The 13,977-nt window shown below is 39.6% G+C and overlaps 1 protein-coding gene across 1 annotated transcript; it reads right to left on the reverse strand.

The window, feature by feature from the left end:
- Nucleotides 1–629: 629 nt before the first annotated feature.
- On the reverse strand, nucleotides 630–12,070 carry asrgl1 (asparaginase and isoaspartyl peptidase 1). Its single transcript, XM_010870092.4, has 7 exons — nucleotides 11,937–12,070; nucleotides 9,282–9,470; nucleotides 7,007–7,149; nucleotides 6,589–6,743; nucleotides 3,677–3,798; nucleotides 2,226–2,336; nucleotides 630–2,105 (listed from the first exon to the last, which is right to left on the reverse strand). The coding sequence occupies exons 2-7, from the start codon at nucleotides 9,466–9,468 to the stop codon at nucleotides 1,891–1,893; spliced, it is 933 nt and encodes a 310-aa protein (XP_010868394.1). The 5' UTR covers nucleotides 9,469–9,470; nucleotides 11,937–12,070; the 3' UTR covers nucleotides 630–1,890.
- Between the last annotated feature and the right edge of the window lie 1,907 nt (nucleotides 12,071–13,977).

A 13,977-nucleotide genomic window follows, 5' to 3' on the forward strand; every position in this document is an offset into this window, starting at 1 on the left:
AAGAAATATCCAAGAAATATTTCAAAAAAACAAAAAAGGTTTATGTGATTTGATGCATTCTTAGGGCCTAATGCCTTTATTAAACTTTACGGATTTACTTATGTAAATTGTAAATCAATATAAAATCTTTGTAATCACAAATTAATCATTAGACCTATTTTTTTTTATATCCAAGGCAGATTCAGCTTGGATCTAACCTAACTAAATGTGCACCTTTGTGAGAACTGATCATTTTCTGTTTTGAATATGCCCATAAATAGCATGTGATGTGAATAGGCTATAAGCTAGATAAGGAAGGTTATATATCTTGATAAGGATTATTTTCCAAACAGGCTTATTGCTCAGGTGGCAGAGTAAGTTGTATACATCAGGGTCATTCACGACACAACTGCCTGTCAAAGAATGTGCCCTTGAGCGAGCCCCCTGCTACACCCATCAAATAACCATTTCTCAAATTAGGGCGGCACTGACTTTAGCAAGTATTTATTCCTAATAAAATGTTGTATTTTCCATGAGGTTTGAAAGGCAATATTGATACAGTGATGAAAAAGGCACTATTCATGGAACAACTGAACTCACTGAATTTACAAATTCCAAGACCATGAATCAAAATGGAACCATTCAGCACACTTATTTAAAAACATATTTATTCCTGAGTTCATATTCACATTTAGCAGTTTATCAACACCCATGGCTCAGAGGCTTTAAATGTGCAGCAGCTCTTTCTCCAAGCCAATCCATTAGCCTGGGATGCTAACCTCCCACCCAGGAATCCTGCCATGTTCTGCCATCATGTGCTTGATCAAGGCACGTAACCCACACCAAGTAGAATAATTGCAGTTAGGCTACTGAACAAAAGCACATCAGCTCCTCCGTCTGGACAGCTGCTGGATATGCAGGCACTTGATCCAACCTTAATCACGCCTAAACCTTCCAAGGTCTTTACTTACACCTATAATCTTCCAAGGTAAAATTACACATATGTGCCCAATTTCACAGTATTTTCAGATAATTTTCTAACATTAAGCTTGAACTCATAATACAGAAGTCATAAAACTTAATCATAGAATCACCATCTTAAAGGTTTATCATATGTTAAAGTGACAATATGTATAATTTGTGTGTGATTTCAGAAAATGTCCATAATAAATGTGCAGTAGTAGTAGAATGAGCACCTTAAGCAAGCAGAATTTCTACTGGTCTGCAGAAGCAGGGCTAACTTTCATCCTCCCTCTCCATCAGCATCACTATAGGAAACAATAATCTACTCCTCTCCTTTTAGTGTTTTGCTGATTCTAATGTAATTGTGTCTAACAACACAGACTAAATGGAGTTCCTAGATTTAGAATGTACACCGTGTAAAGTCTACCCCAGAATGACTTGCACTGGGGCAAGAGAAATCCCTCTGTAATTTACTGGTTGGCGTATTACAAAGTTCACTCAAGGAAACATTATGTCATCTAAATCACTGTGAAATACCTTTAAAATACCAGATATGGATTTTTTTTACAGCTTTTTTTAAGCAGGTGAAAGTGAAACTTACTAGCAGCACAACTAAGTTGGTTTTCTAGTGGACATTTGGTGGCTCTTGTACAGTATATTCCCATGTAGAGAAAACAAATAACCACTGAATTTCCATCATGAAAAAACCCCTACCTCACTGGATTGGTCAAAGTTGGTTTTACTGCAAACTGCTGTTGTTGTAATTCACCTAGCTTCCTTATGTAGAATACATACCACATACTAATCCTTTAAGTTGGTCGAAATCTCAAAGTCCATTTAATACTTATTTATTACTATTTAATACTAATAATCAATCATTGTAATTTTCTCTGGATAAGAGTGCCTGCTAAATGACTAACGTGTACATTTGAACAAATGGAGTGTGCGCTAATTGGGGTCGTCGGTGCTCTGTGTGAAGTGCTCTCCAGCGTGCAGGCCGAAGTGGAGTGTGTTTTGCTGCCCGGCAGCCCAGACCATCTGCCTGCTGCTGAAGCGGGCCGACCATCCACCCTGGGGGTCCACCACCACCACACCCCCCACACCCCCAACCCTCTCCTTCATATAGGCCAGGGCCTTGTCGGCCGCTACCTCTGTACTGCACCCTGTAGGGGAGAGAGGCAGGATGGATTCATGCACAGATACGGGACTACGTGGATGAACGGAGACATGGAGACAACGCTGATTTTAGGTTATCAAACAAACGGTGTACTTGTGTGTGTTACCTTGCTCCATATGGAACAGGATGAGTCTGGCCAGAACGACCTTCATGATGGCCTCACCATGGCCCGTGGGGGACGCTGCTCCCACCTTGTTATCGGCATAACCTCCGCACCCTGAAAAGAACACATTTACTTTGCTGTATAAATGGGGACTGAATGAATGTGCAATCTGGATGAGAAAGACCACTGCAACAGATCTGTATCTGAACCTGTTGGAATACTTTAAAAATCACAAATCTGTATTTAGTTACGAATCTGACAGGTGTCAGATTCGTTGAAGTGTGGTGGAAACCTTGCTAGTAACGCTACGGCCAGATTAGCCAGAATTGCTGTCATAAGCCTGGACGTCTGAGTGTGCAGTTTCTACTTGAAACCACTAGATGGTGAGGAAAACACTAAATATAAAACCAACCAATTGAAAGTTAGGCCCACCATAAAATTCGAATTACATCACAATATGGACTACCCACCACTTCATAAAGAGATATTATCTACTCTTGAGGTGGCTTATTATGCTTAGGCTAGATATAAAAAAATGCACTGCAGTTTTGGCAGATCATTGCCCAGATTAAACAAGAAACCAGGCAAGCCTAGTTCAGCCAGCCTTCAATAGAAAGTGTTACCCTCTCGAGAGGCTCACTATAACATAACTACTGTGTGTTATAGCCAGCAAATGTGTTTGTCTATCCTGACCCAAAACGCATGCACGGATGCGTACTTCGAAAATCCACCAGAAACAGTTGCAAAATATTTCAGGCCTAGTCACTGGAGGATTTAGCCAGTGAAGTTTCGTCAATACAGAATAAATCATAATGCTAACTTTGCTTCGCCTGCAAGGAACTACGAACTCCGGACCTATAGTTCGCATGTCCGCTTCTCTAACCACTACGCTATTTAACAAGATGTACTCAGTCAGTATGTCAGTCAGTCACATACTCAGTAAGAGACATTGGCTCTTCTTGGCCGGCTCCACTTACGCGGTCCGGCAAACAAAATAACATAGTAAATCATGTAAATCAAAAGTAAATCATGTTTTAGCAACTGCTCTGTGAATGTGTTCACATATGTGCATGGGTGTTGTGTTTGTAAGTGTTGGTGTTTCTGTGTGTGTGCGTGCGTGCATGTTGTGTATGCACTCTGTGTATGTCTGTTCAGGAGGAAGTCTAGTGTGGTGAAGTAGCAGTCTGTGTTGTTCATACACTGTTGGCCAGAATCATCTCCATAGTGAAACATTAACCCAGCAGGTAGTGAGTTGCTCCAGACTATAACACATTCCTCAACGTCCCGGGGGTTAAAGTTCACCAAGGCACTCAGCTTTCCCCACTACACCTCTTTCTGCATCACCATTAAAGCTACAGGCATCTTCCTCTTGCTTCCTTGGTTTTTACTCTCCTTTTCTGCGCCTCTCGTTCTCCCTTTGTGTTTATCTCGGGACAGAGTGGAAGATGACCCACCGATACAGGCTGTGTCTCCGACCCTGCCCTCCATCTTGTTGGGTAGGCCACCGGTGGAAGTGGCACAGGCTATGTTCCCCATGGCATCCACCGCCACCGCCCCCACAGTGCCCATCTTTCCCCTGTGACAAACAATGACAAACATACACACGATATCCATCATTCTGTATCTAATACTCTACCATGTGTTATGTTCTATTATGTGACACTAACATGTTTTCATAAGCTTAAAGTGTAGATTCTCAGCAATTATTTAAGATCTGTTTCAACATTTAGAAATTACATTTTGTATACATAATCCCCCTATTTCAGTTCACCATAGGTTTTGGGAAAATTGCCTTGACAGGTATTTCTGGTAAGTCAGATGTTTTGACACATAAGTCATGAGTTAGCTGTCAATGTCTACTCTTGACTCCTGACTATAGGCTTTGTGTTTGGCTTTGGAGTCTATGGCCTGTTTCAAAATGTAATGTAAATGTACTGATGTCCTGTTACCACGTATGGCAAGTATGGAACTCAACTCAGATGTTCTGTTAGTGGACATGGGGGTTCTTGGAAACGTATGCATCTAAAAAGAGGTTCTGGTACTTTGGTCCCAGTTTTCATTTAGAATTCTGTGGCTGCACAAGAAATGACCAAAGAAGACCTTCATTTGATGCTGACTTATTACTAATTGTATTGATATTGTGAAAAATGAGTGTAGTTTATAATACAAATAGTATAGTCATTCATCATGGCAAGGGCATATATTTTTGTTTTCGCACTGATAACTGCAGCTAATGTTAGTAAGCAAGAACTTTAACAAAAAGTAAGCATAAATTCTCTTGCATAACATCGCCATTAATTGCCAACATTGGCTAAAAGTAGCTAACAAAGTTTACTTGTACATTGGTTGTCTTAGGTATGGAGAAGGACATTAATAAAAGCTGTATCCTTCACAGGAAAGAGACATCTTAACATTAAGGTCAATGAATGAAATGCTGCCAAGTCTGCCTGGTTGTGAGCTAGTGTCTCATCAAAGCCAGCTGGCTTGGCTATATAGCTGACGTACCTACAGTAACATTTTGAACCCAATTAGCTTAATTGAAAACAAATTAGCTAATGTGTTGACGTTTCATTTCCTACGTCAAAATGATTAGGACATTGGCTAATATCTAAGCCAAACAGACCTAGCTAGAATTGACAGAGGTGCTAATTAACTAGCTACATTTTACTGTAAGAAATGAATTTACATTGCGCCTCAATCAAATGATTGACTGTTGACTGCATGCAGGTTGTAGGAGTGAGTTTGATGTTGGAGGGACACTTTTTAGTTTTTTGTAAATTGTTCCTACATTGCTCCTATTGCTCCAATGCCCTTGACCATTTGGGAGTAAATTACAAGAATATAATTATACTTTGTGAAAGACTTTTATATCAATACAGCTATAAGTGAGTTTCCTTTCTTGACTTACACAGAAGAAAATGGAAAGATACATCCAAACTTTTGAAAGGCAAAAACACAGAAGGAGACAAAGAAAATGAGAGAAGGTGATGTGATGGAGTACAGAAATAGCAGATCGTGTCTAGGAAGCTCAGTGCAAACTGAACAGCGCACTAGGTTTAGCCAATACAATGATCTTGTTTTGCTTTTATATGTTAATAAAGAGGTTAAATATTGTGGGAATTTGTGAAAAAGGGCTTTAAAGTGTGCCATAGGAGTGAAACATCAGTATACTTATGTGTTGACAGCTTTTAGGCATTTTGAGAATGTTGGTATTTTCATACAGATATTATTACATCTGTATGAAATATATTACAAAGCTGTGCATGCTGCTCCTGAAGTATTTCAAGGTAAAAAATAAAAACTTAATAATATACACCAATCAGCCATAACATTATGACCACCTGACTACCTGCCTAATATTGTGTAGGTTCCCCTTTTGCCACCAAAACAGCCCTGACGCACCAGGCCACCTTCTTCCATTGCTCTGTGGTCCAGTTCTGTTGCACACATGCCCATTGTAGGCGCTTTCGGCAGTGGACAGGGGTCAGCATGGGCACCCTGACTGTTCTGTGTTTACGCAGGACCATACACAACAAACTGCAAAGCACTGTGTGTTCTGACACCATTCTATCAGTACCAGCATTAACTTTTTCAGCAATTTGAGCTACAGTAGCTAGTGTGTTGGATCAGACCACATGGGCCAGCCTTCGCTCCCCATGTGCTTTTCCTTCCTTGGATCACTGCAGACCGGGAACATCCCACAAGGGGCTGCAGTTTTGGAGATGCTCTGACCCAGTCGACTAGCCATCACAGATCCTTATGCTTGCCCATTTTTACGGCTTCTAACACATTAACTTTGAGGACAGAATGTTCACTTGCTCCCTAATATATCCCACCTACTGACAGGTGCCATGATGACGAGATTATCAGTGTTATTCACTTCACCTGTCAGTGGTCATAATGTTATGGCTGATCGAGGTGAGTGTGTGTATATATATATATATATAAATAATACTCAGTTCTTGCTTTCTTGGGGGGGAGGGGCAGCTGCAAAGTGGTAAATTCTTGTTAATCCCACAACATAAGGCAAAACCAAACATCTGAAGATGGTTACAGTAAAGACACGTCAGAGCCTCCCCAGAGAAGACACCCAATGTCTGGTGGGGTCAAGGGGTCGCGCACCGTAGGCAGTTACGGCACGCAAATGATATAAGACCAAATACTAAACATAACTGCTTACATTGGACAATATATTAACTGGGTTCAAATAAAAATGGTCTTAAGTAAACATACTCTTTTTAACTTTTTAAAAGGTCATGGTTTCTAATCCCTGAGCCGACAAGGTGATGAATCTGTCCTTGTGGCCCTTGAGCAAGCAACTTCACCCAAAATGTTAATGACTAAAATGTAAATGACAAAATCTCACATCAGGGACTCCACCAGGTTGGCGTCGGGTGCGAGGTTCTTCTTCCAGCGCATGCGGGAGTAATCTGTGATCAGGGACTCCTCTGGCACCTCGGGCACACCCATTTCCCGGGCAAACTGATTGGCACCTTCTCCAGTCAAACAAAGGTGGATCGTCTGCAGTGAACAGGAGCATATTTAATGTTTCTAGAGTTACATGTCAGTAACCTGGTGGAAGTTCAGCAGCTGTAAAGTCTTAAAGTTTGATGCATTCACATTTGCATTCAATTTCTTTTAAGTTATAGGTCAACAAGCTGTGCCAACCTTAAACCATGGGTGCTTTTTATGACTTTTGTTGGGTTAGGGAACATGTCATTATGGGTTTCAGGTTCACACATGAATAGACATGCACACACACACGCCCTTTCTATTAACAATACCTTGTCCATAACCAATCTAGCCAGTTGAACAGGGTTGGCCAGTCTTTTGACAGCAGAAACAGCTCCGCTGGTTAGATCTCTCCCATCCATCACAATGGCGTCCATCTCCACGTCACCCTTAGCATTCAACACTGAGCCTAGTCCTGATACATGCACAGAGGAGGACCAAAATAAATCTTTAAATAACTTTTTATTGAACTAGATATATCCAGGTTAACCAGACTGGAGCATTCTGTGAATATTTCTTATTATCTTCAGGAAAGCATTGAATTTCTGGCAAACAGCTTTTTTCATTTTTGAGAGGTAACAGAGGTTTTATATTGTCTGACAACTGTTTAATTTATCCGGATTGAGATTAGATTTTCCTTAGAAGAGGCTTCATTTCTGGCACTTCTAGAGAATTACGTACACATTTGGATGATAGGGAGCAATTATTATGTTCAACATTCTGTAGGTGGACCAAGCACAGGAAGTAGTTCCTTAAGTAGTTTAGTTTGAACAGGGTCCAGTAGACAGCTGATGGGTTTAGAGATCATTACCATTTCAATGAACATGTCGAGCAAAACAGGATTAGAAAGTTCAAGTGCCCCCAATGATTCCAGGTCAGGGCTGCTACACACACCTTCAAGACAACTGAGCCTCCGAAGACCAAGCTTATTTAAGGAGGATTCTGTAATCTCTTTTCTAATGATGAATCTCTGGGTTATCCGAGAATTTATATTGTTTGGGGTGCTAGTGGGTTCATTGTGATGGTAAATGTAACAAGATGGCAGTCCCATATTTCAGGATTATGAGGAACCTGTTGATAAGAATTCTGAGAACCAACTGAGGAACACTGTATGGCCCAGGCAGGCGGTCTGTAAAATGGAGCTACAGACCCCTTGGGTGTACTACAGCTTATCTCAATGAGGTTGAAGAACCAAATAAGGTTCTTCAGAAGCACCAATCAGGAGAAGGATATAAGAAAATTTCCAAGGCATTGGATATCCCCTGAAATTGAGAGGATATCGCACAACTGTGAATCTGTCTTGAACAGGGCATCCTCAAAAACAGAGCATCCGAGCGAGAAGTGCAATAATCAGGGTGGCCACCAAGTGGCCTGTGGTAACTGAAAGGAGTTAATGTTCCACAGTTGATCCTGAGAACACAATCCCCGCAGTCAAGCATGGTGGTGTCAGAATCCTGTTTTCGGGATGCTTCTTCGCATCAGGGCCTGGAAAGCTTGTGAAGATAGAGGGCACCATTTAAGTTTAAGCAAAGTACGGATAATTCCTGGAAGAAAACCTGCTGAAGTCTGAAAGAGACTTGGTACTTTGGAGAAGATACATTTTCCAAAAGGACAATGACCACAAAAACAGAGCCAAAGCAACACTGGAGTTGCTTAAAACAAAAAAGGTAAATGTCCTGGAGCAGCCCAATCAAAGCCCAGACCTCAGGCCATTTGAGAATACATGGAAAGAGTTGAAATTACTGATCACCCAAGGCCCCTATCCAACTCGACGAATTTGGAGAAATGTTGAGACCAATTATGGTCAACATTTTTTTTGTTGATCAGTGGCAGAAATTAAACCGATTTAGATGTCATGTTGTAAAACCACACAATGTGGAAATGTCCAAGGGGGATGAAAACCTCTGAGAGCCACTCTATATCCTCTCTCATTCTATGTGGGCTCTGTGTTTTTTTTAACCAGCTAAATAAAGAGCTGGCTAGCTCCAAAAATAGGTCAGCTAGTCATGTTATTACTGATATATGATTACTGCCATCACTATAAACATGCTGACATTCACAGCCTTATTTTGTCAGTCGTGTACAAAATATTGAACAAATGAAATTAAAACGGTGCATAATCCCTGGGTGGAGACCGCAGACTATGTCCTTGATTTTTATTTAAAACACGACACCCAATTCTTTAAACTACCAAGCAATAATATATTAGCATAATTGGACTGCATCTATTCTATCGACAATGCCTTACTCCACATCATGGAATGCTGAATTAACAAATTTCCAAAACATCCCATTTGATATGTTCGACATACTGTGACTGTCAGTTTGTTAGTAGTACTTAAAAGGTGGTCAGTTCCACTTCAATTGGATGTGTTGTGACTAAATTGTGTAATTACCATATTCTAAGCAAGCATGGCTATCTCACTAGGAGGAGAGATACAACGATATCTTATTACTGAACTCCGAGAAGCTATAAGAACACCAGCTGTTTTTTTCTCACCTGATTACAAAAGACTGCAGGTTCAGGGATGAGTGTGTGTTTAGTACCTGCATTAAAGCTGGGGTTATTTTCCAGCAAAGTGACAGCCGCCACCACCGCATCCATGGCACTGCCCTGTCCCTGAAGTATGGCGTAGCCCTCCCTGACTGCAGCCCGGACGCCCGCAAGCACAGACTGCTGATACTCCTCAGGGACGTGCCCTGCTCCTCCATGGACCACCAACACGGGCAGCATGTCTGTCAAAGAGGCATGCGAGAGTGAAGTGGTGAAAACATGGAGATGGATTGAGGACTATAGATGAATGTAACATCTTTTACACAGGATATTGCCATTGAGTGGGTCCGCCATTTGAAAGTTGTTTATTGTTTGGGCTCAAATGTGAAGCAGCTATTTAAGGCCATGGGGTGAGGCCCAAAAAGCAATATTATTTCCAGGATGTGAGATTCCTAACAATAGGCTTGGGATGGACACAATAATGTTGTGAAGAAAACTGGATGGCAGGATGTCACTCTTTCACGCAACGCAGAAACCTCTGAAGTTATAGTCTGCAGGCAAAACAGAGATTTGCTTGATAACGGGTGAAAGACCTCATTTGCTTGAAGTATTTATCCCCTAAAACACAATAGGCTAATGTAAACATGTAACTGAGAAAGCAAAAAAATAGACAACTTAAATAACAATAAAGATTCTAACATTGCGATATCCCACCCGTGTTGAACGTGCGGCTAACTATATGGAGGATGACCATTTACTGGGATCCCCTTACACTCAAAGTCAAGCCCAGTTGTGAAGAAAGGAAAGAGAAAGCTTTCTGGATGTGATGTTAGTATGTGATGTTAGTATGTGATGTTAGTATGTGATGTTAGTATGTGATGTTAGTATGGTTAGTATGGTTCACTTTTCTGCACGAGTATTTGACCAGGTAACGTCAATGGTTTGCACCCTGGAAAAAACTGAGATGTCGATCAATCAACAACAATGGACCAAAACTATTCATTGAAAGTTCCTCTCACAAAGAATTTATTGGAAAAATCGAGATGAAAGTCATTGTCTTGAGAGAAAAATACAACAGGCTGAAAATGGTAGAGGTGAACAGTTATGAACACAGATGGTGGCTTCGTCTGAACGGGGTCGAGGAGAGACATCAAGTCAAGTCACTGTCCACAGGAATTGGTTAAAAAAAAAATCAAAAAGAGTACAGATTGTTGAAAGTGATCATAGATAAATTCTCCATCCGGTACTTTAAAGAAATTATTTGGTGGAACGCCCAAGGCTCAAAGCAATTGAAGGTCAATCACCTGTCCCAAAGACAGAGAGGTGTGACAAAGTATGGCCAATGGTTCACCAAGCAGGGGTGGAGGGCAAGAAGACAGCTTTGAGGTAACCCATTCCTTTTATTGAAAGTGAGTACAAATAAGTCATAAACTCATCTGAGTAACAATTCAGTTGTTTGGCAGTCACTGAAACAGACAGAGACTGGTTACTAATTGTTAGGGGTTAAGTTGGTTAATCAATAAAACCTGTTAAATGCTATCTTGTGGTTAACACATTCCACAGCAAATCACTAATCTTTTCAAAAGTACACATTATATTATACTGTCCTGTTACTACATTTATATTTGTTTTTTCTTTTTATATTGTAAGATGGTAGAACCGAATTTTGGTAAACTTTATATTATTTGTTTATATCTTGAATAATATTCACTTGTGAGGTCAATCCATGAAAAAGATATTCTGAATACATGCATATTTTCAGAATCAAAGGTTTTAAAGATGGTGCAGCACTTTCAAGAATTATTCACACGTGTAATGAAGTTTCTATGACAATCACTGAAGAAGTTAAGACGAGTATATTCATTTCAACATTTGAGGAATTGTATTTAATCCATATTGATTTCATATGTAAATCAAAGGTCGTTAAATTAGCGCAGCCCACTGTAGAATAAATTGCACTTGTAATAAAGTTTAAATAACAGTCTATGAAAATGATAATGTAAATGAAGGCATATTTTCTAAGTTATATGAAAAACTAAATGAAAAGTACAGTTATTTTTTTCTTCATCAAAATAATGGTTGCAAACATTTCAGCACTTTCTGGAAAAAATACAACAACGTTCCTTAGACAATGCGATTGAATGCTTTCATGTGGAGTTAAAGGGATTTTATTAAATCCCAAATACCACGTTTGTGCACGTTAAGCAAAAGTTGTCCAACCCCCTGTAGAATAACTTGACATTGACAAGTGCATGCACAAACTGTTAAGAATTAATAACGTCATACATTATATAATTCTAGTAGTCACTACAATATGAAATCAGGAAAGATCCCTCTTTGCAATCAGCGAGAAAGGAAGCTGTTTACAACATTTGAATAGGATAGCAGTCTGGCAAAACCTGACCTACTTATTTTCCATAGAGCAGGTTCGACATTAAAATCCCGATGAACATCGCAACTTGTATCGGCACATATAGAATCAAACTCTAATGCTGCGTTTTTATTTCTGTTGTGATGCACGACACCCTTACCTGCAATGATTACGTAAAATGCACTTTATTAGATTTATTCACCTGTATTTATACAGAGAAATTAGACCATGGTATCTTTCACAGCTGAGCCATACTGCATCAGGTTTTATGCATCACGTTGTACGTGGAACTGTCTTGTTTAAAAATAACAGAACATTATTAACGTTTATTTCTTACCTTATTTATCGAAAAACGTCTTAAAAAAGAAAAGTATCTGGGAATCTCAAAACTACAGATCCAATAAAAGGGACACCAGCAGAAATATATCGCCCCAGAAGGTCGAAGTGATGCTTATTGCCGATTACGTCACTTAAGTATGGCAATGAGGAAACCTTCAAAATAAAAGCCCTAATTTCAAAGGATCGCAATGTGTATAGTCTTGCGAGCCCACCCCTCCAATCTCGTCTTGCCTCCTTGGCCCTCAATAAGGTATATATGGGGGTTCCTGAATATTCAATTACTCCCACTGAAGTTTGCCATTGGTCAGTTTGGGGACATCCTGGTTTGACACAGGGTTCGAAGCTAGGTGTCATGTATGGGTATGACATCATTAGGTTGCGTGTACTAATAGAGGAAGAAGAGTTAACCAACGTTCAAACGTTATCTCAGAGTCCGTGTGATTTCAGTCGATATCTTTTGTCAAGATTATAACACTTGGTTTGAGCTGTTCAAGCATAGATATAGAAAACCAAAGTGTATTTCCTTTGACTACATGCTGAAAAAGTGCTCTAGTCTGATTATACTTGTACCAATTATGTAAAGGTACTTTTTTCCAAGATAGTTTGCAGAGACTGAAATTCAATTTAATTGTATTTTATTTCAGGATAAAAATAGTTTGATAACATACAACTGAAATATATTAATTTGAAGATTGAAGTGCCTCAAAAATGGTTTTGTTATTCTAGAGTATTGACGTGGTTATGGACTTAAAACGTTGTTGGGAGGAATTTGTAAGTGCTACATGTCTTGTGACTGAGGTCTAATTTCACCTTTATCCTAAAAATGTATTCATTAGCATAAATTGCAAGTAGAAAAGGTCCAAAAGAGCACAACAGACATTATTGATAGTCAGTTAATGTTGTCCAAAATCTTAAAGTTAATGGCATAACTTAAAAATACAGAGTTACATGATTTGCCAGTTAGACAATTAAACATTTAATCACTCCCTCAAATATTCAAAACAATTCTTCCTTCATAAATGCACTTAATCAAAAACACCAGACCAATGGAAAATGTCAATGGGCGTTACTTAACATTCAGGAACCCCCATTTTAAGTAACGGCCCTGACTTGTGGTCTGCAAATATACCCTCCTCCTCCTTGGAGGTCTGGAAACTTGCATTTTAAAACTAGAAACGGAACCAGCCCGCGATTAGAAGGGATGAAAGTTTTTGCCCATGCAGGACGTGAACCTAAGTTTCCCCTGTGACAGTCTGTGTCTTTAACCACTGCGCGACTAAGCTTCACATGTATAGTATAGGTATAGCGTCTCGACATTAAATCATTTGGTCACCCAATTACATCACGCCAAGTTTTAATATTTCGCAAGACACCATTAAGCGTTGTGTTAAACTGACTTTACTTCCACCACAAATAGCATATATGAACTGTATGAATTTTGCTACTGGCTGTTTTAACAGCTTATTAGCCAGTAATAGGCTTACTAGCATACTACTTGGAATAGTCATAAAAATTGAGCAATTGCTAGCCAGACTGAAGATTAACTTTACACTGCCAAAGCTATTTCATGGCACAACAATGCTAGTTTATCTTTCATTTGTGAATGACATTGATAGACAGTCGGTCTGTCACTCTCACTCACTCAGTAAGAGACATTCGTTCTTCTTGGCCGGCTCTGCTTACGCAGTCCGGCAAAAAGTACCCCAGATTCTTAGCGTCAAGATTTCTATTTGATGTCAGTATTCAAATAAACCTCCACTCACAGGCTTGTTGAAGGCTTAGTGTGGTTTCAACTATTCCTTCGACCTGGATAGACCACATTTCCTAAACGTTTTTAGTTCCTAGCTAGGTTGCAACATATCAGAAAAGTAGCAAATATGTAGGAAAAACTCTATTCGGTTTTGGAAGAAATGTGCTCTATTCATAAGATTGAGCAAATAAAGCCATTACAATTTCGCTGTATAAATGCTGTTCTGAAAAAAAATATATGTTATCTATGGTATCTAGCATAGCCGACAGTCTGCAATTTATTGAAATTG

The sequence above is a fragment of the Esox lucius genome, chromosome 6 (genome assembly GCF_011004845.1).
Source record: "Esox lucius isolate fEsoLuc1 chromosome 6, fEsoLuc1.pri, whole genome shotgun sequence".
Lineage (NCBI taxonomy): Eukaryota > Metazoa > Chordata > Actinopteri > Esociformes > Esocidae > Esox > Esox lucius.

Bases quoted from the DNA above. Each gene is read 5' to 3' on its own strand.
- asrgl1 (XM_010870092.4), bottom strand. From the start codon at position 9,468: ATGCTGCCCGTGTTGGTGGTCCATGGAGGAGCAGGGCACGTCCCTGAG. The intron at 3,799-6,588 runs GTGAGATTTTGT...TGTTTGTCACAG, and splicing joins AACCTGGTGGAGTCCCTGAT to GGGAAAGATGGGCACTGTGG. The intron at 2,337-3,676 runs GTGGGTCATCTT...TGTTCTTTTCAG, and splicing joins CGGAGACACAGCCTGTATCG to GGTGCGGAGGTTATGCCGAT.